General features: G+C 46.9%; 1 protein-coding gene across 1 annotated transcript in view; it reads left to right on the top strand.

Annotated features, from left to right (window-relative positions):
• MED26 (mediator complex subunit 26) overlaps nucleotides 1-20,486 on the top strand; it is a 53,108-nt gene extending 32,622 nt beyond the window's left edge. Inside the window, exons 2-3 of the mRNA XM_075903370.2 lie at nucleotides 10,546-10,620; nucleotides 15,854-20,486. Of these exons, the coding sequence (XP_075759485.1) occupies nucleotides 10,546-10,620; nucleotides 15,854-17,542 (1,764 nt within the window). The 3' untranslated portion in view covers nucleotides 17,543-20,486. The remainder of the gene's footprint in view (nucleotides 1-10,545; nucleotides 10,621-15,853) is intronic.
• Nucleotides 20,487-20,537: the final 51 nt, after the last annotated feature.

Raw genomic sequence — 20,537 nt, 5'->3', positions numbered from 1 at the left:
TTATTGTTTTAAATATATGTCCTTATTCTGAGATTCTTCAGTTAATTACATTTGGAGTATGTGAAATTTACCCTGTGCAATTTCTGCTGTTGAGTCAGCCTGAGTTTGTGGGTGGTTTAACTAGTGTTTGGATAGCACTGTTAGACAGGGGCAGGTGACCAAAGCCCACAGATAAGGGGAAAAACGGGTCAGATTGAGGGGAGTATAGTATATAATAGGTATAAAGGAGAGAAGGCAGAACTGGGGGACAAAATCGAAACAGTATTTTAGTTGACCGTGTACAAATTAAGGATGTGAACAAGTAACCTGTTAACTGGTTATCTGGAAACAGCCTATGGCTTCCTGCCAGTTCCCTTCCACCCTGTGCAAGGCTGCCAGCTCCTAGCCTGTGAGACTGCATAGGCTGGGAGCTGGCAGCACAATTCCCCCTGTCCAGTGCTGCTTCTGGCCCCATGCAAGGCTGAAGACTCCCCAGCTTGGGGTTGGAAGCAGCCGGACTGGAGTGGTCCTGTTTAATCAGTTAAAGGGTTGAACGTAATATTAAAATAGGAAAAGATCAAGTTAAAGATTACTTAGAAAAGACAGATGTCTTCAAGTCACCAGGGTCTGATGAAATGCATCTTAGAATATTCAGGGAGCTGACTGAGGAGTTATCTGAGCCATTAGCTATCATCTTTGAAAAGTCATGGAAGATGAGAGATTCCAGAAGACTGGAAAAGGGCAACTACTAGTGCCCATCTATAAAAAGGGAAATAAGGACGACCCAGGAACCGACAAACCAGTCATCTTAACTTCTGTGCCAGGAAAGATAATGGAGCAAATAATTGAGGAATCTATCCTCAAACATCTAGAAGATAAGGTGATAAGTAACAGTCAGCATGTCAAATCAATCTCATAGCTTTCTTTGATAAGATGACAAGCCTTGTGGATAAAGGGGAAGCAGCAGATGTGGTATACCTAGACTTTAATACAGCATTTGATACAGTCTCGCATGACCTTATCAGTAAACTAGAGAGATACAATGTAGATGGGACTACTATAAGGTGGATGCATAATTAGTCTGACAATGGTTATCCAACCAGTTATCAATGGTTCACACTCATGCTGGGAAGTCATAACAAGTGGGGTTCCACAGGGATCAGTTTGAGGACAGGTTCTGTTCAATATTTTCATCAATGATGGCATAGAGCAGTGGTCTCCAACCTTTTTACACCCAAGGTTGCTTTTTAAATATCAGGGCAAACCAAGATCTACCCCATCCCTTCCCTGAGACCCCATCCTTGAGGCCCCGCCCTCTCCATTCCCCTCCTCTCCATCACTTGTTGTCCCCAGCCCTTACCTTTCTCAACCCAGTAAGAGTGAGTATGAGCTCTGGGGTGGGAATGAGGGATTTGGGTGTGGGAAAGGGTGAAAGGTGCAAGCTCTGGGAGGGAATTTGGGTACAGGAGGTGGTGGAGAAGAGGATTGTGGCTTGGGGAGGGGGCTACAGGCTGGGGAGTGTTGGGGTCAGGTGGAGGGTTGGGATGCTGAGCAAGCCACAGGCTTGTGGGGGTGTGGTAGTTTGGGTTAGGGTGTATATGGGGTTCTGGATACAGGTTTGCGGTGTGTGGGTGATGCAGGAGTGTTATGGGAAAAGACTGGGGATGTGGTATGAGGGGTTCAGGGCAGTGGGTTCAGGTATGAGGGGCTCAGGATTGGGGTCTGCGGGGATGCAAGAGTGTTATGATGCTGCAGCCAGATGGGGGGGGCTTGTTGGCCAGGCTTCATTTTAAATAAAATATTATGTCTAACACAGTGTTTCAGCATTTGTCTTTATTTATGGGAGGGGGCAGGGAATCTTTTTTGGGTCAGGGAGCACTGACACTCAGAAAAATCAGTCGGGGAACCACACCAGTAAGAAGAAAAAAACCCACCTCCTCTACCCTGTGTGATGTGTCCCCTAACTGAGACCCCCTCACTCCCCTGGCACTCTAGCCCCATGCGGAGAGAAGGGCAGGAAAGACTGAGGTTCAAGGCCTCAGGCCAGAACTCTTCTGGAGTTCCAGGCTTAGTGGATTTTGTGGGGCCCCCCATAGCTCTTGGTTGGGGCCAAAAATGAGGGGTCCAGTGTGTGGGACAGAGCTGCCAGTGAGTGGGAGAGATGGGGGTGCAGAATCTGGGTGGCAGGTAAGGTGCAGGAGCAAGCTGGGGCTAGGTGTCTGGCTAGGGCCGGGGAAGGGTTCTGGTGGGTGTCTGGCCAGGGAAGAGGGAGCAGAAGCAGCTCGGCCGGTACCTGGGCGTCTCCAGGGATGAGTATCTTCCTCCCCCTCTCTCCACTGCCCCAGCCACGGGAGGTTGTAGTGTGGGCATGGGCTCCTGGTTGCAGGTGGGGGGGAAGTGGGGGAGGGACTGGGAACATTGACTGCGTTGAGATCGACTGGCTGGTGACCACTGGCATAGAGAATGTGCTTAAAGTTTGTGGATTATATCAAACTAGGAGTGATTGCAAGTGCTTTGGAGGATAAGGACAGCATTCAAAATAATCTGGACCAACTGGAGAAGTAAATAGGATGAAGTTCAATAAGGACAATGCAAAGTACTCCAGTTATGGAGGAACAATCAGTTTCACACATACAAAATGAGAATTGGGTCAAAGCAGAGGAAAGAAATCCTGCTGCTTTTAATATATGGAAGGCAGGAATACAGCTGGTAGCAATCACTCTTTCTATCCAAGAGTGCTTTTTCTGCCTATTTTAATAGTTCTAGGAGCTTTATATAATAGGGTTTCTTTTACTTAGAACGGGAGAAGTGAAACTATGGAATCCCCAAAGTGGACTGTTTGTTTGTTATTTAATTACATTGCTACTGGATATTCCCTGTCAAAGTGTCCTCTTCTGCCAGGCTTGATGTGCACACATGCATTATCTGATGGACTTGTGTTTACTTTTTGACAGATATATAGCCCCTCTCTCCATCATTTTGACAGTCAATTAAATCTTGTAATGTTTGGGGATTACCAGTAACTGTAAGAATAGTCACTCAGATTCTTGGTTTGAGCATAATTATTAGCTTGACTTGCTTCAGATATGAAGCTTACTAGGTGGGAAGGTATCTAGTTTTCCAAAGCCTAAAGATGCTTTGTGTATTTTCATATCCAGAAAAATTCTGTCATCAGGGATCCGGAATTGTGGATTTGGAATAGATAGTGCATCAATCTTATTTTATAAGAACCTTGACAAAAGTGGTACTGAAGTAATGGAGCAGGTTCCAATGTATCAGTACCTTTAAGGCTACCTAAAAAATTGTGTGGTACTGAACTGCTGAATATCAGACACAAGGGTACTGAGCAGTCCAGGTTTCAGAGCATCAAGAAACTACTGCCGAGTCTGTGTGTGGAGACCAGGCGCTGGAGCTCTGACAGGAAGTTGGGTACCAAAGTGTCTAGCTGCAGACTCAAAATTTTGCAGTTGCACCTGATCTGATTGGAAAGCAGAGCTAACTGTACACAAGATGTCTGCTAAGGCATAGCTGAGATGTAACAAAGAGCTGGAACAGTGATTAATGGTGCTTGGGCTGTGTCTACATGGCAGAGTTAAGTCAACCTGTGTAATTATGTTTGTGCATGTTCACACAATGCTCCTTGTGTCAACAGAGCAGTGAAGGCAGTGCAACTTGCCGCCTGCTGCTTGGAATCACTGTCCTCTGATGCAGTTTTCTCTGTTCCATCATTGCATAGGCTTCTAATTACGTTTTGTGCCATTTTTCAGCAGCCACTGTAAACTGTGTGGGCATGGATCCCACACTGCTCCCCAGTTTAGTGAGGAGGATTATGAATACAACATGGCTGATCCTGCGATATATCATGAGCTGTAAATCTGGTAATGAATCTGTTACACCTGCAGAGTTGTGTGCAGTGGAAAGAAGCTGTTAGGATTAGGAATATGAATGGTTAACCAGAATGTCTTGCCCTTAGTGGGTAAGGTTTACCGGTTATGGATAACTAGTGGGGGCTGGAGCAGCACCCCCACCTCACCTATAGGGCATGCCGTGGGTTGGGGGCACTCCAGCCCAGCTGGAGCAGCCCCTGTGCCCTCCCCCCACCAGTTAACCAATTAATGGAATTTTATATCCCTATTCAGGATTGATGTTTGCATTGAGGGAGCATCTGCTGGTGGTGGACTGTCAGTACTGGGTTTGGAAAGGAAGCACTGAGTGGTGGGATCGCATCATGATGCATGTATGATAGGTAGTGGCTGCAGAATGTTTGGATGTGCAAGGTCACTTTTCTGGAACGTGTACTAAGAGTAAGGACATAAAAAGAGAGCTGTCATGGTGGAAAAGCGCGTGACAATTATGTGGCAGCTGGCAACTTCAGACTGCTTCTGACCAGTCACCAATCAGTTTGGAACTGGGAATTTGTTGGGGTGATGTGAGCATGCAGGACCATTAATCGCCTCTTGCTTTGAAAGTCTGACTCTGGGCAATGTGCCCGAAATATTGGATGGCTTTGTGGCAATGGGATTCCCTAACTGCATCAAGGCACTGGCAGTCATGTTCCAGTTTTGGCTAGAGTACATCAGAAAGGGCTACTGCTGGTGGTTCATTGGGGTCATTTCATGGTTATCGACATGGGGTGGTCTGGGAAGATTCATGATACATGCATCTTCAGGAACACTGACCTGGATAGAAAGAAGCAAGTGGGGACTTTCTTTCCAGACCAAGAAATTCCAATAGGGGATGTGGAAATGCCCATTGTGATTCTGGGGGAGACTGTGTACCCTTTACTCATGAAGCCTAACACTAGAAACCTTGACATCAGAAGGGAGCACTCATGTACCTACCAGTAGCAGCCTATCCTGCTTTTACTACATGGCTTAGTGTACATATGTGACTGCCCTTGCTCCACTCCACCTTCGCTGCCTCAAGATGGGCTCCAGATGGTTTTCTCACCTAAATGTCACACCATGGATTCATGCTAACAGTCCTTGCCAGGGTACTGTCCACCCTTGAGTGGTGGACAGATCCACATCACGTATGTTTTGGGGTTCCCTCCCTTCTTCCCTGCTGCTGCTGCTCCTCCTCAGACAAGATGGTAATCATTGAGACATCCCTGGCTGAGCAGAAGGATGGATGAGCAGAAGGATGATTACGGGGCACAGGGAATATTGCTGTCCTTGAGAGTCCAGGATGCACATCAATATTGTGGAACTAACTGAGGTTTAGTGCAAGCATGTCAGCCCTTTCTTCCATTCATCCCTTCCCATCCTGTTTCCTTATGTCAGACCACACCAGTGATATTTTCTACATTAGCAAATGGGGGCATGAGATCGACTGCTCTGTGCAGAAGCAATCTCTGGAATTGATGCATCACTCACCAGAGCCTCCTGTCTGCAGCCTGCCTACCAGGGACATGGAGTGTGCTTATGAACTCACTTAGCAGACATTTTATGACTGATCAGAAATGGGCATTGCACAGCTCGGTAGTTCAAGACCTCTTCAACTGATGGTGTTTCCAACCACACTTCTTTGTCTTCAGTATAATCCTCAAATGCACCATGTACTGCTCCAGGAAGATCTCTGCCACCTCCCTCAGGGCCTGACTAATCAACTCTCCTTCCTCCCCTCTATTGCTCCTACCTTGAATACTTCTCAAGAGTTTGAGATAAAGTGGTCATGGCCCAGACAATTCTGGGTTCCCAGTCTTTCATGTGTCAACCTGTGCATCCGTTCTTCTTCGAGTGCTTGCTTATGTCCATTATACTTAGGTGTGCATGCTCCATGTGCATGAGTTCTGGAAGCTTTTTACCCTTAGCGCAGTACCTGTTGGGCCAGCCAGGGAGCCCCCTGAAGTGACACATTGGTGCATATATACCCACGCGGTGTTGCAATCGGTTTCCTCTTAGGTTCTGGCCCTACCTCCATAGGTATAGCTTGGGAATCACCTAAGTGGAATGGACATAAGCAAGCACTCGAAGAAAAAATGGTTACTTACCTCGTAACTAACTGTTCTTCCAGATGTGTTGCTTATGTCCATTGCAATTCCACCCACCTCCCCTTCGGAACATCCAGCAAGAAGGAACTGAAGAGATGGAGGGCCAGTGGGGTTATATATGTGCTGATATGCTGGCGCTACTCAGGGGGCTCCCCTGGCCGGCCCAATGGGTACTGCTAAGGGTAAGAAGCTTCCGGAACTTGTGCAGGTGGCGCATGCTTATGTCCATTCCACTTAGGTGTGCAACACACCTCGTAACTGTTGTTCGAGATAAGTAACAGGTTTTTTCTTAACCCCGCCTTCCCTGAACTGGTGACACAGTTCAACAGTTAGACCAGACATCCCAATTCACTAGTGCTTCACCTCTGGCATTTGGATGGGCTTTGGCTTTAGAATGGACCTGTCTTGCACTGAAAAACATCCTCTTCAGCAGCAGGAAGAAATCAGCTAAACACTGTTACCAAGCTAAGTGGAAATGTTTCTCCTACTGGGCCCAACAAAAGGGGGGTTTGATGGAATTGTTTGAGAGGTGGTTGGTGAAGATGGTGTGGTGATCTGTAGGTTTCTGGTGTATGGCTCCTTTGTTGAAGCTAATGGTGTACTGGAAGTGGATGTACATGTGGGAGTATTCTAGGGAGGCTGAATTCCGTGGATGGGTAGTTGTTGAAGTTGTGGTAGAAATCTGAGGAAGTTTTATAGTCTGTCCATAGGATGAAAATATTACTGATGTATTTCAAGTATACTGTTGTTGTGGTGCATTTGTTTGTGAACACTTTCACCTAAGTATTTCCATCTCACTTATAAGTAGGTCCACAAATTATTTTGTGCACCCAAGATGTGTATGTATAAAGCTGCATATGCACAGATGAAGGTTGCATTGAGACCCATTGAAAACATGGCACCAACTATGTTAATGTGACACACATTTGTGGAATATATGTAAGGTAGCATAGCTTTGGAATCGGTGCTTAGAATAGCAGGTGCTTTGAGACTGAGTGTATAGAGCTAATAAGGCAGAGATTTGTTACTCACTGAGACAGCCAGAGGACCTCTAGTGGGCATAGTGTTTCTTGCTTCTCTTCTTTCTGATTTTAAACTATGGTTTATGTTGAGGGTTTTTGGATTTTGCTTGGGATCTACCCCTCTGTGGAAATGAGTCACTGTCATAGATTTTTTTTCTTTAAACATTATTTGATGAAAATTTATTCAGGAAGCACAAAGGTAGACATCTGGTGTAACCAATACAGTCAGTGAACTGGCCCCTAAAATTACTCTGAAATTATGTCTTTACTGTTTTATAGTCTGTCTAAACTAGGGGTTCCCAAGATCTTTCATAGTGTAAATACCTCAGACTGGTGTTTTACCCACAAAAGCTTATGCCCAAATAAATCTTTAAGGTGCCACATGACTCGTTTTTACTCAGATTTTTTGGGTACCAGCTTAACTCGCTTAATTTCATATTTATCCTTATGGCAGCAACATTAATTCCTTACAGGAAAAGTTATAGGATTTATTTTTACTTGCTAGAAGTATTCTTTTTGGAAAGAGTTAATCAGGTTGATTTTACTTCTCCTTTCAGCTGCTAAGACTTGCTCAGCTGGAAACAAGGAGAGGCAGCCTGTGTGCAGTGGGCTGTGCTTTGGCAGTCTCTTGACTGGCTTGCTCTGAAACTTCTATCAGTGACACAGGGCCAGCGTTCCAATACTTGGAGTTCTACTTTTCAGGCAGGGGAGGAAATGAGGCAGAGTTCTCTTCATCTTCTGTTCAGTCAGGGATGCTGTAAGGATGCTAGCAGCAAGCAGACTCCTCAGTGCCCTCCTCCCACCACCATTACTGAAAATGTACAACTTAATATTATTGATGATTGACATGGTAATTAATAATAGCATAAATGAAACCCTTTGCTCAGACTTTATTTAATGGGACTTCTGCTGCTACTGGGGGTGCAGTATGTGGATATGGGGATGCAGGAGTCAGGGTTGGAATGTGTGAGGGGCTCAGGGCAGGGAGTTGGGGCATGTGGGAGGTGCAGGGGGCAGGGCACTGGAAGTATGGGGGGAGTAGAATATAGGGAGGTGGGGCCCTGGGGCCAGATTGCCTTACGGGGCTGGGCTGCTGCACCTGGGCAGCAGTGGCTGGATGAGGAGCTGGGCTAGGACCTTCCCTCCTACCCGTGCCACAGCAAGAGGTGAGCTGCCACTAGCCCTTCCTGTGGCTAGATGGGATCCAGGACACTACAGTCTGATTTGGGCTGGCCCCCTATCGGGGCCATGTTGGCCAGGCTTCATTTTAAATAAAGTAAAATATGATGTCCAACAACAAAGGTTTTAACATGGTTTTTATTTATAGCAGGAGTGGGGACATTTTTTGGAGTGGGGGACCACTGACCCACCAAAAAATCAGTAGGGGACCACACAAGTGAGGAGCACAAAAAAATCCCTCCAAACTCCTGCAACCCTCACTGATGTAGCCCCTCAACTGAAATACCTTATTCCCCTGGTGCTCCAGCCTGATGGCGGGGAGAGGGTTAGGGAGGACTGAGGTTCAAGGCCTGAGGCCAGATTAACTCTTCTGGGGTTCCAGGGTTAGTGGATTTTGGGTTTATTTAGTCTGCAGAAGAGAAGAGGGAGAGGGGATTCCTCTTGAAGGGAGGCTCCAAAGAGGATGGAGAGAGGCTGTTCTCAGTAGTGACGGATGGCAGAACAAGGAGCAATGGTCTCAAGTTACAATGGGGGAGGTCTAGGTTGGATAGTAGGAAAAACTATTTCACTAGAAGGGTGGTGAAGCACTGGAAGGGGTCACGGGGGGGGGGGGCGTGTATGGAATCTCCATCCCTAGAGCTTTTAAAGTCCTGGCTTGACAAAACCCTGACTGGGATGATTTAGTTGGGGTTGGTCCTGCTTTGGGCAGGGGGTTGGACTTGATGACCTCCTGAGGTCTTCAAGCCTTAAGGTTCTGTGACTCTGATTTTGTGGGGCACCCCATGGCTCTCGAGTGGGGGCAAAATGGGGGGTTCTATGTGTGGGACAGGGTTGCCAGTAAGTGGTATAGGGATGGGGGTGCAGGATATGGGCAAGAAGAGGTGGTTGCAGGAGGGGTGAGGGTACAAGGTCTGGGTGGGAGGTAGGATGTTAGGAGCAGGCTGGGAGTAGGATATCTGGCCAGGAGGGTGGGTGTCTGGCCAAGAGCAGGATGTAGAAGTAGGCTGTGGGTGTTGGGGTCTCGGTGGAGGGGGTAAAGTGAGGAGCTTGGGGTGCTGGAAGCCTGAGCATGAGGGGAAGTGGGAGGGCACTTGCTTTCATGCCCTGTGCCTGTCCTAGGCTTGGCCTCCCGTTGCTCCCATTGGCTGGATTCCAGCCAATGGGAGCAGCAGGGAAAGCTTCCAGGAAGCTCATCCATGTGCTGCTATTCCTTCAGCTGGGGAAAGGGAAGTGGCAGTGTGCACAGCCGCTTCTAGCTTCAGCTTCTTCCCTGCAAGCTAGATCTGGCATGGAGGCTGGAGAGGGCCCCCCACTTCCCTCCTTTCCCCGCAGGAAGACTGTACTGGCACTTCAATCTTGCTGGGGGGGGAGGGAGGCTGTGAGGCTGGAGCACCAGCGCAGGCTCCCTGCTGCAGGGGGAATGGGGGGGGGGGGGGGAGGAGCTGAGTTCAAGCTTCAGAAGAGCCGTACCTGGCTCCCTACTGACCCATAGGCTGCTAGCCTAGGGCAGGGATCATCTCCTGCATTTGCCTTGTTTTTTCAGTTTGTTGCAAGCTCTTTGGAGCAGGGATTTTCAAGAGTGCTATAAAATACTGGGCCAGTCCAGCGTGTGAACATTTGTTGCATGCCACCATGTGAGCAATTTGAGTGACACTCAAATGTACAGTGCATTACAGTTCACTGAACAAGACTAAATATTTTAATTTAACGTTTAGTCTATACCACCACCATTGAATATACAGTGACATTATCAAACCCAAATGTCAAGCTGTCTGTGGTTCGGATCCTGGGTTCTTTCCTATAGCACTATGCTGGCGATTGGCCAGTGTGGACACCCTAAGTACCAGACCCTGGAGTTGAACTCTGGGCACTGATGATGGACATTCTCTGTCTTGCACTCTGGAATTGGCTTTCCTTTGTAGTCTGACACTTGGGGGACAGCACAAATCTGATTCAGATTTAACCTGGAGGAGTGGAAACTAGGTCTTGGAAAGAATAAAGACAAACTCACTTTTTTTAATGTATAGTGAATTTATCTGGAGACTACACTGGTCCATTTTATAAATGAAAACAGAAATGTACTATCATGGCTATTCCCTTGAAATCAGGCTCTGCAGCTGGCAACCTGCTCTGACAATGTGCTGAATTTCATTTTACGCAACAGCAAGACTATAATAGTGCCTTCACCTTCCAGGTAGGCCGAAGGTGTCCCTTTCAATCTTACTGCGGAGACATGGCTCCTTAAAGCCAGGATATGTGGTGACAGTTTTGTGCATCATTCTTGTAATTATACAACATGTTTTAAATGTGCATTATTTGAGAACTAAAATGGGTGCATGAAAACTTTAAATGACTTTTTCTTCCTTGTTACAGATCCATAACATGGTGGCAGTGCTGGAAGTGATCTCCAGCTTGGAGAAGTATCCCATAACCAAAGAGGCACTTGAGGTATGTCATCTTACATGTGAAATTCAACACATGCTTACATATGAAAATAATCCACCCCATACAATAACTTTTGAATGCCCTTTAATATATTTCAACTCTTGTGATTTATCTTTGTTTTTTTGTGAAAGAGTACATATTTAAGGCAGAGATATATAATCCGTCCTCCACCACTTCCGCTGGCACCCCAGTACACGATGGAATTAATTGTCTTTCTGGAATCCTATAATATCAAAGGGTACGCGGTGCGATCTCTATTGGTACACGGTGCAATCCAGTTTCTGTTCATGAGGCACCAGAGCAATGTTTCCACTGATTAACTCCTCGTCTGAGTCAGTCAGCATTGCTTCCATATCTTATGACTGTCAAGTTTTTATTCTCTTGCTCATTTATTAATTCTCTTTGGTAACCTGCAATAGCATCTCTTTATAGGCTCAAAATTAGTTTGAAATAGCTCCAATTCAGTGCCAGTCCCTGATTGGCTGTGAGGTTAGCTCCCCTGTGAGAATACTGTAAAGCTAGAGAACACTGGCTCAAATATTGGGTAATTCAGTACAGTACGAAGGGGACAACCAGATTACTAATCCCAGTACTTCTGCCGGTGGGACAGCAACTGCACAGACCATTCCTTGTCAGCCTATTTGGATCCTCTTAGATCCATAAACCCCAAGAGAATCTTTTCGCACCTAGATGTCTAAAATATTTAATTTAAATTTAAAGTATTGAAATTCAAATTTCTGTTGGTGAAAAGACCAACTTTTGAGTTAAGTAGAGCTTTCTTCAGATCACTAATTGCTGTTCTAGAGTGCACTTAAATGGGCAGTGTAAGTCTCTAATAACACAAATGACTTGTATACAGGAGGGATCCAGTTATGTTCCTCATTGGGAATCTTTTCTCTTCTGGGACCACAGCACTATTCTGCCAACTCCAGCCACAGCCATGATTAATTTCCAGTTGGCTCAGACTGAAATGTATCCAAATATATTGAAATGTTTCAAACCCATCCCATTCCTCTAATGTACAAAAGGAGTGTGCTTCATTTCAGTCTACACCAGTGTTTCCCAATTTTATTTGGCCTAGGAACCCTTTTCAGCTTTTCAAAATTTCAAGGAACCCCTAGGTTTGTCAAGCAAAAAAAAAAGGGGGGGGGGAGAGGGACCCACCAATTCATGACCCAAGACCCCCCCCATCTCCTTTCTGTGAGGTCTCATCCGCTCTGTTCCCCTCCTCTCCATCACTTGCTATACCCAGCCGTTATACTTGTCTCAACCTAGTGAGTGAGATGTGGGGTGGGAATGAGGGATTTGGGGGTGGGAAGGGGTGAGAAGTACAAGCTCTGGGAGGGAATTTGGATGCAGGAGAAGGGGCTGTTGGCTCAGGGAGGGGGCTCTAGGCTGGGGAGTGTTGGGCTCAGGTGGAAGGTTGGGGTGCTGAGCAAGCCAGGGCTTGTGGATGTGAGGGTGCAGGAGTTTGGGCTGGACATGTGAGGGACTCAGGGCAATAAGGTTGTGAGTATGATGGGCTCAGGACACAGATCTGTGATGTGTGGATGGTGGAGGAACGTTGTGGCAGAAGACTGAGGATGTGGGGATGCAGAAGTGTGGGGATGTAAGAGGCTCAGGACGGGGGTTCCAGTGTATGATAGGCCCGGATTTGGGGTCAGGTGGTGCAGGAGTGTTACGATGTTGCAGTGAAATGGGGGTTTGGTCCCAATTGGGGGCTTGTTGGCCTGGCTTCATTTTTAAATAAAATATTATGTCAAACTCAAAAGGTTTAGCATTGTCTTTATATGTGAGAGGGGTGAGGAACCTGTTTTGAGTCAAAGGTCACTGACCCACAGAAAAGTCAGTTGGGGCCACACAAGTGAGATGCAAAAAAACAAAAAAAAAAAATCCTCCAAAAACCCCCAAGCCTCACTAATGTGGTCCCAAATGTGCTGGCGGGGGTAGGGGACAGAGTGCTAGTGGGTGCTGGGGAGAGGGTGCTGCTGGGTGGAAGGATGCTGGCTCAGGTGGCAGGGTGCTGGGGCAGGCAGGTGGCAGGGTGCTGGGGTCAGGGACATGGTCCTGCTGGGCACTAGGGTGACTGGCAGGGTGCTGGGACAAGGAACAGGGTGCTGCTGGGTGCTAGCGTGGATGGCAGGGTGCTGGGGCTGGGACCAGGGCCAGGGTGGTGCTGAGTCCTGGGGTGTGAGGCAAGGTGCTGGGGCCAGGGCGGTGCTAGGGTGGATGGCAGGGCTGCCAAGGAGCGGGATAGGGATGGGGTGCAGGATCTGGGGGGCGGAAGGGGACAAGGTCTGGGTAGGGTGCAGACCAGATAGGTAGGGTGCAGAAGCAGGCTGGATGTAGGGTGTCTGGCTACGAGGGAGGGTGCAAGGAGGGGACTTGGGTAGGAGTTGGACCTCCCTGATCTGGCACCCTCTAGACCTGACTGGTCCCAGATGAGGAATTTTGGACCAGGGGAGGTCATTTCAGGGCTTCTGGTCCCCCCCCCCCCCCCCGCCTTCCCCACTAGGCTTCTTTGCACCTCTATCCCCTGCAACCGAACTAAGCTGCCCACCCCTGCTGGTTCCCTGCACTTCCCCCAAAACCATCCCTCACAATCCAAGGGAGTGCAGCACCAGTTCCCTGCAGCCCCTCACCTCCTCCAAGCCCCACAAAACTGCTGAGCCAAGAGCCGATTCCCTGTCTCTCCCTCCCCTTGTCTAGCCCCGGTTCCCGGCACCTCCCTCCTCCTGCAGTCAAACTGAGCTCCGAGCTCCACACACACACACCACCCCACCCCACCCCACCGCCCAGCCCAGCTCCCCAGACCTTCCCACTCTGCAACCCAACTGAGCTCAATTTCCCTGCACCTTCCCCCAAACCATGTAGACATGCTGAGCCAGTGCTGATTCCCTGCCCCTGCCTTCCTCCCTCCCTTTGGCTGTGTCTACACGGCACGATCTTGCACCAAAGCGGCCGCTCTTGCGCAAAAATTTGCTGCCTGTCTACACTGGCCGTGTGTTCTTGCGCAAGTACACTGACGTTCTCATGTATGAAATCAGGGCTTCTTCCACAAGAACTACGATGCTCCCGCTCAGGAATAAACCCTTTTGAGCAACTATTCTTGCGCAAGAGGCCAGTGTTGATAGGCAACATGAATTTCTTGAGCAAGAAAGCCCTATGGCTAAAATGGCCATCGGCACTTTCTTGGGCAAGAGAGTGTCCACACTGCCATAGATGCTCTTGTGCGAAAGCACAGCTCGCACATGGAAGAGTGGATGTGTTCTCGCACAAGAAACAACCAGTGTAGACACAGCCTAAGAGTTTCCTCTCATGAGCAAAATGAATTTTGTGTCGTGCACCAGTCCTGAGTTCATGTGGCTTGTTTGGATGTGTCATTGTGCCACCCAAGTTATTAATAAATATAATTATTTTTAAACCTCTACCTTTTCCCTCTGCTGCCATGTCAGCTGCCCTGGTGTCTGCTGCCCCCCGACTCCTCACCCTCCTCTGCTGTCCTGACTCCTGCTCTTCTCACTGTCCTCAGCCCTCCTGCAACCTGCCCCCCTCCACCAGCCCTTCTCTCCTCCCTGTGCCCACTTCTCCAGTAGCCCCACTCTGATCATGTGAGCTACCCCTCCTCATCCCCTCTTCTAACACCTCCCTCTACAAACCTGCCCTGTGTGTCTCCTCTGATGGTGGTCCCTCCACTGGGCAGGTGTCTGCCTAGAATCCCCTGGCACCTGCACCTTCTCTTACCCCTGCACCCTCCTGGTGCCTCCCCCTTCCCTCACTTCCCCTGCCCCCTTTGCTCCATTTTTCCCTGATACTCACCCCTCACCACCCTCTGCCCCCATTCCCCTCATGCCCCTCTGCCCTGACACATGACTTGCTCCAACCCAGCCTTCCTCATGCCTACCCCTTCTTTCAAGCCTTCTCCCAGCACCTCCCCTCACCCTTCTAGCCCCCAATGCTCTTACCCTCTCCCCTCCCGGCATCACCCTGTCCCCCTCCCACTGACACCTTCCCTCCTGCCCTTTTCCTCATTGTCTGTGCTTGGCCCCCTGGCAATTCTCTCTTCATCCCTGTCAGTTTGGTGCAGTGGTCCCCAACCACTGGAGGTTGCCGGGCGCCAGGGGGTGTGGCCGTTCGCCCGCCGGGCGCCAGAGGGTGGGGACACTTGCGCGCCCGGTGGCAGCCCCCCCCAAGTGCCGTGTGCCCGGGGCCGGCAGCCCCCCCCGAGCGCGGGCGGCCAATCTGCAGCGCTCCCAGGGCCGGTGCTCACCTTCAGGGAAGGTCACGCACGGCAGGGATGGGTCCGGGGGAGAGATGCTCTGGGGCCAGGCTGGGAGGACGTGCGCGTGCGCGGTCGGGACCAGCTCCATGCTGGCTAGCTGGCTCTCTCTCTCTTTTTCAGGGATGGCAGGGGAGCCAGCTCCTCGCGGAACCCCTCGTTGTGCTCCGCGGAACCCCAGGGTTCCGTGGAGCACCAATTGGGAAACTCTGGTCTACACTTTCTTTGGTATAACTATATGCCAGTATTCCTTTCCTTTAATCTGATTTGTAGGGGAGATGCCTAATGTTTCCAAATGGTGTAACCACAAAACAAAGAAGGACCTAGAAATTTTCTTTTTCAGAATTTTATGTATGTTGGCCCCGCAGCTCTTTCCCACAGCTGTCTGCTTGGGATCTGTGCACAGCTTTCCTCAGAACTTGAGCATGCTCCTTGGTCATTTACAAGAGGTTCCCATTGAGAGGGGGAATCCTTCCCCAAATGGCTCCCATAACTCTTTAGCCAGCAGAGAAGTGGTGAATAATCAGACGTACAGTAGGTTCCTTGCATGATAGAGGGGGGAGGGATAGCTCAGTGGTTTGAGCATTGGCCTGCTAAACCCAGGGTTGTGAGTTCAATCCTTGCAGAGGCCATCTGGGGCAAAAATTTGTCAGGGATGGTTCTTGGTCCTGCTGTGAAGGCAGAGAACTGGACTCAACCTTCAAGGTCCCTTCCAGTTCTAAGAGATAGGCAATCTCCATTAATTTATAAATTTATTTTAGAGCATGGGGTCAACTGAATCAATCCAATTCAGAAAGACAAATGGATTAATATATTAGCATCTCCATTCTTTGTAACGTTTTGGTGTGATATTTGGTAGCCTGGTATGTACTGACAAGAGAAAAATGTCCCATCTGGCCTAATTTCTATCTGTTCACAATTACATTTTTGTAAAACCACTTTTTTCCCTTTTTATAGGAAACAAGATTAGGGAAACTCATCAATGATGTAAGAAAGAAGACATCAAATGAGGAGCTTGCCAAACGTGCCAAGAAATTGCTACGCAATTGGCAAAAACTGATAGAACCTGTAACCCAGAATGAATCTGTTCCAAGAGGATTGCCGAATCCCCCTGGGTCAGCCAACGGTGGTGCACACAACTGTAAACCAGAAGTGCCATCAGCTGTAGTAACTGGATCAAAACCCATCAATGAATTGAAAAGCAGGAATGATATCCAAAAGTTAAACTCCCCAAAAACAGAAAAACCAGGAAATCGGAAAAGGAAAGGTGAACATAGAGATGGGCATCAGGGCCCCCCTCCTAAAGTTTCCAAAGCTAGCCATGAAGTACTACAAAACTCTTCTCCTCCACCAACTAATGGAATTGCTGGGAGCCCTGAAAATTTTCCAAGTCCTATAGATGTTAATCCTTATGCAGGGCCTGAAAGTAGCAGGACAGAACATAGTGAAAATGACAAACACAGTAAGATCCCAATAAATGCTGTAAAACCTCACACCAGCCCTCCAGGGCTTGTAAAACCGTCAAGCACTTCCTCATTATTAAAGACTGCAGTGCTTCAACAGCATGATAAATTGGAAGAAACTACAGGACAGCACCAACCTAAAAGTCCCCGCTGTTCCTCATTCAGTCCTGGTAATATTAGACATGATACTTTTGCTCGACAGCATATCACATACTCACCAAAGGGTTCAGTACCTAGTCCATCTCAAAGGTCCCAGTTCTTAGATTCTGCACAGGTGCCATCACCACAACCCCCTTCTTTGATGCAACCATCAACACCTCCAATGCCAGCAAAAAGACTGGAGGTTTCTCAGCAATCAGGAACTGAGATATCTCCGCACTGGCAGGAGCAGGCACCTTTGGAAAGCCAGCACAGGCACACAGCAGGGACACTTCAGCACACATCTCCTAGCTGCAAAACCAACTTGCACCCTGCAGAATCTCTGACTCCATATGTTGGCTTTTCACCCGACGCGTCAAAAATGGACAGTGATGATGCTGCTTCAGGTTCAGATAGTAAGAAGAAGAAAAGGTACAGACCCAGAGACCATACAGTAAATTTGGATGGGCAGCTAATAGAAGGGGGTGTGAAACCAGTGCGATTAAAAGAAAGAAAACTCACATTTGATCCCATGACAGGACAGATAAAACCTTTAACACAGAAAGATTCTTTGCAGGTAGAAATACCTGCAGCTACTGAACAGCACAGGACAGAAACAGACAAGCAGGAGCAAAAACCCAACCTGCAAAGTCCTTTTGAACAAACGAACTGGAAAGAGTTATCCAGAAATGAAATAATTCAATCGTATTTAAACAGACAAAGTAGCTTGCTGTCTTCATCAGGTGTACAAACCCCAGGAGCTCACTACTTCATGTCTGAGTATTTAAAGCAGGAGGAAAGCACTAGAAGAGAAGCTAGAAAGACTCATGTTCTAGCTCCCAACAGCAAACCCACAGACTTGCCTGGGGTCACAAGAGAGGTCACAAGTGATGACCTTAACAGAATACGTGAACATCACTGGCCAGGCGTGAATGGCTGTTATGATACACAGGGTAACTGGTATAATTGGACGCAGTGCATATCTTTAGATCCACATGGGGATGATGGTAGATTGAACATCCTGCCTTACGTCTGCCTAGACTGAGTACAGTTTTGCTAAAATGCTCTCACATTGGCAGTTAGCAAGTATAGCAGACACTTAACATGGAGAGAGCCTCCTGTCCTGGACAAGCAGGGCCATCAAACAGAGGGTATGAAGGAGCTGATTGTTTACAGCTCTTTCCTTTAAATTCTCCTTTTGTGAAATGCTGCTACCAGTTTACTAACAAAATTGCAAAGGAAGGCATACGAAGGTTGATTAAATTGAGTTCAAAACTCTATAGCAACCCAGCTATAAAAAAGTGTTAGTCCCCGAGAAGTGAAGATGGTTTCCAGCACTTTGTGAATGCCGGAATCTTATTACAGGCAGGTACAGATAAAATTGTAGAAATTACCTTAACAAAATATGCATCTATTTATTTGACTTGATTTGGGTTCATTTGACAGTAAGACGTCTGAGACAATGCGCAAAAAATGTAGTTTTTATTTGCATCAGATCTCTGGAAATTGTGTTCTTTTAAGTCACATGGTGCAAAGATTGGGTTTAAATATCAGGTGTTACACTGCAGGATGGCGATCTGGCTTCAGCTCAACATTCCATAGGCATTTACATATTTTAGTCTGGTTTCAGTTAAATCCAATCTGAGAAATGCTGCAAAAACTAGGTTAAAAAAACTACACATTATTTTCTAATCACCAGCCAAATCACTTTTCTCCTTTTCCCTTCCTGCAGACTTCTAGAAAAATTAACCTTTTCTAGAATCCAAAAGTAATGAGGGTGCTACAAGTTTGTAACTGTACTGTGAGGGAAAAAAGAAGCCTGTTTGTATGCTGGAAATATACTTGTTACCATTCCTTTAGATATTGTTTGCCTTATGGATATCCATCATAAACGCAATTTGCAAAAACAAAGAGCCTTAGTGAATGTACAGTAACTAGACTTCTGTGTTCTTGGGATGCAGAAGGGAGCAACTTTGCTATTTGGTCCTTTAAGTGGACACATTGTGATATAAATGTGGAAATAAAAAAATTTGCACAAAAAAGTTTGTGAATTATTTATATTTAAACTGGTTACTTTCAAGGTTTGGTCACTTCAGAAAAGTCAAGTTGAAGCTAACTACATATAGCAGCCCTATGGGTAAAGCTGCATCCTGTTAATTTAATTCTAATCCAATTAAAGATGGTTAGTCTTATAAGATGTACTATCTAGCTTTTTTTAGTCTTCCAAATGTGCTGGAAATATTTACTAATATATATTGGATAATTTTAACTGTGGTTAAATCCAGGGAGAATATGCTTTGCTTGGAGAGTGTCCTCCAAGTTACTGTTACTATACTTCAAAGTTGAGCTAATTTGTTCTACTTTTGTATGTAGTAATTAATAATTGTAAAATGTCTATTTCACCTCTGATCACAACCTGATTCAATAGTATTTTTATATGCAGCATAGGCAAAACATTTCCAGCTCTTGTTAACATATTAACAACTGGAACAATTTACTTTTACAGCACCTGGTGTTGGGTTTCTGTCCTGCTGAGGCTTAAAATAAACAAAACTTTAGTGGGATTACTGCCAGTGCAGCAATGTTAATTGCAACATGAGAGTCTTGTCAGTTGGAAAAAATAACCACCATAAAAATGTGTCCAAGTATATTTTCAGTTTACTTCAGTTTTTACTCTTCCGCAATGATAGACTACCCAAGCTGTTTAGGACTGGGGAGGGTCTTGGAAGAATGGAATGAGAGGTCAAGATGATCCTGAAAAATGCTTGATCTTTGTTTAGAAGACTTAGCACAAACTAAAATATATCCAGTTCTCCTCTCCTGCCCTTACACCAAACAAACAAATATTTCTGTTGTTTTCCCTTTCCTTGAACCTAGATCAGTAACGTGCCCATCTTGGGGGCCTCTGAATTTAGGGCTATTCTCAGAAGGGAGTGGTGAGGCAGTGATCCACCACATAATTTTTGGGCATTTTTTTCCTCTGCTTATTCCATTTCTTATGAAATTCTGGCTCTAGAGGATTGTGATATTCTAAACTCACTGACATTTACAAGCATCCTCCACAATGCCCAGTGGCTGGCTAACCGCTATGATGGTCTTAATTTCATCCACATTGTTGTGGAGAAGTCTTAAGGCATCAGACCCAGCTCTTGCCTACTGCAGCACAAATTGACAATACAGTCCATTGATTAGTGTGTGACAATACAGTCCATTGATTACTGTGTGCTTTAAATCTGTGTGTGACTTGCTTCACAGTTCTGGATTAGGGGATCAACCAAGTTGGAAGTAATTCAGGGTCAGAAATCGGTTCAAAGACCTTTATATTTCAGCATGTTCTATTAGTGTAAACAGTGATGTTCTATCAGCTCCGGCAAATGTTGAAGATGTTTACAAGGTGGTCTTGTCTATTTTGTAAGCCAGTTAAATGAAGTTTACTTTATACATAATTACTTGTTGTATTTACATATTTTTGCATGGACTGTTTCTTGGCCAGTTGCTTGTACTCGGTGCTTTCCAAAATGCACTGTCCTTCTCCTAAAGCTTACAGTCTTACAAGTACAGAACAGACATCTCCTTCCACTCTGGCATGGAAAGGCTCCCATGTGTGACTCTAGATTCTGGTATGGTCCCATTTTTGTATGGGTGGCCTGGTTTTTTAGGTGTGTGCAGACACTATTACATCAGGGGTGGGCAATGATTTTTTGATGGGGAGGTGGCACTCCAATATTTTGGAAAGTGGTCAAAGGCTGCACTCTTCCAGCATATTAATGGAGGAATTCCAGGGTCTGGGATGGAGATTTGGTGCAGAAGGGAGCCTGGGGTGTAAGGGACTGGGGTGCAGGAGGGAGAAAGAGTTCTGGGAAAGAGTTTGTGTGAAGGAGGCAGTTATGACCTAGGGCGCGGGACTGGGATGCAGGATTTTGGGATATGACCTAGGGTAGGAGGGGATTGTGATCTGGGGCAGGGGATTGGAGTGCCAGATCTAGGAGGGGATATGGGGGCAGGAGGGGGCAGAGGATTGGAGAAGGGAGGTGCTGGGG

Source organism: Pelodiscus sinensis, chromosome 32 (genome assembly GCF_052426305.1).
Source record: "Pelodiscus sinensis isolate ZL-2025 chromosome 32, ASM5242630v1, whole genome shotgun sequence".
NCBI classification, from domain to species: Eukaryota; Metazoa; Chordata; order Testudines; family Trionychidae; genus Pelodiscus; species Pelodiscus sinensis.
The sequence above is the reverse complement of the archived record's forward strand: the minus strand, read 5'-3'. Positions and strand labels throughout refer to the sequence as shown.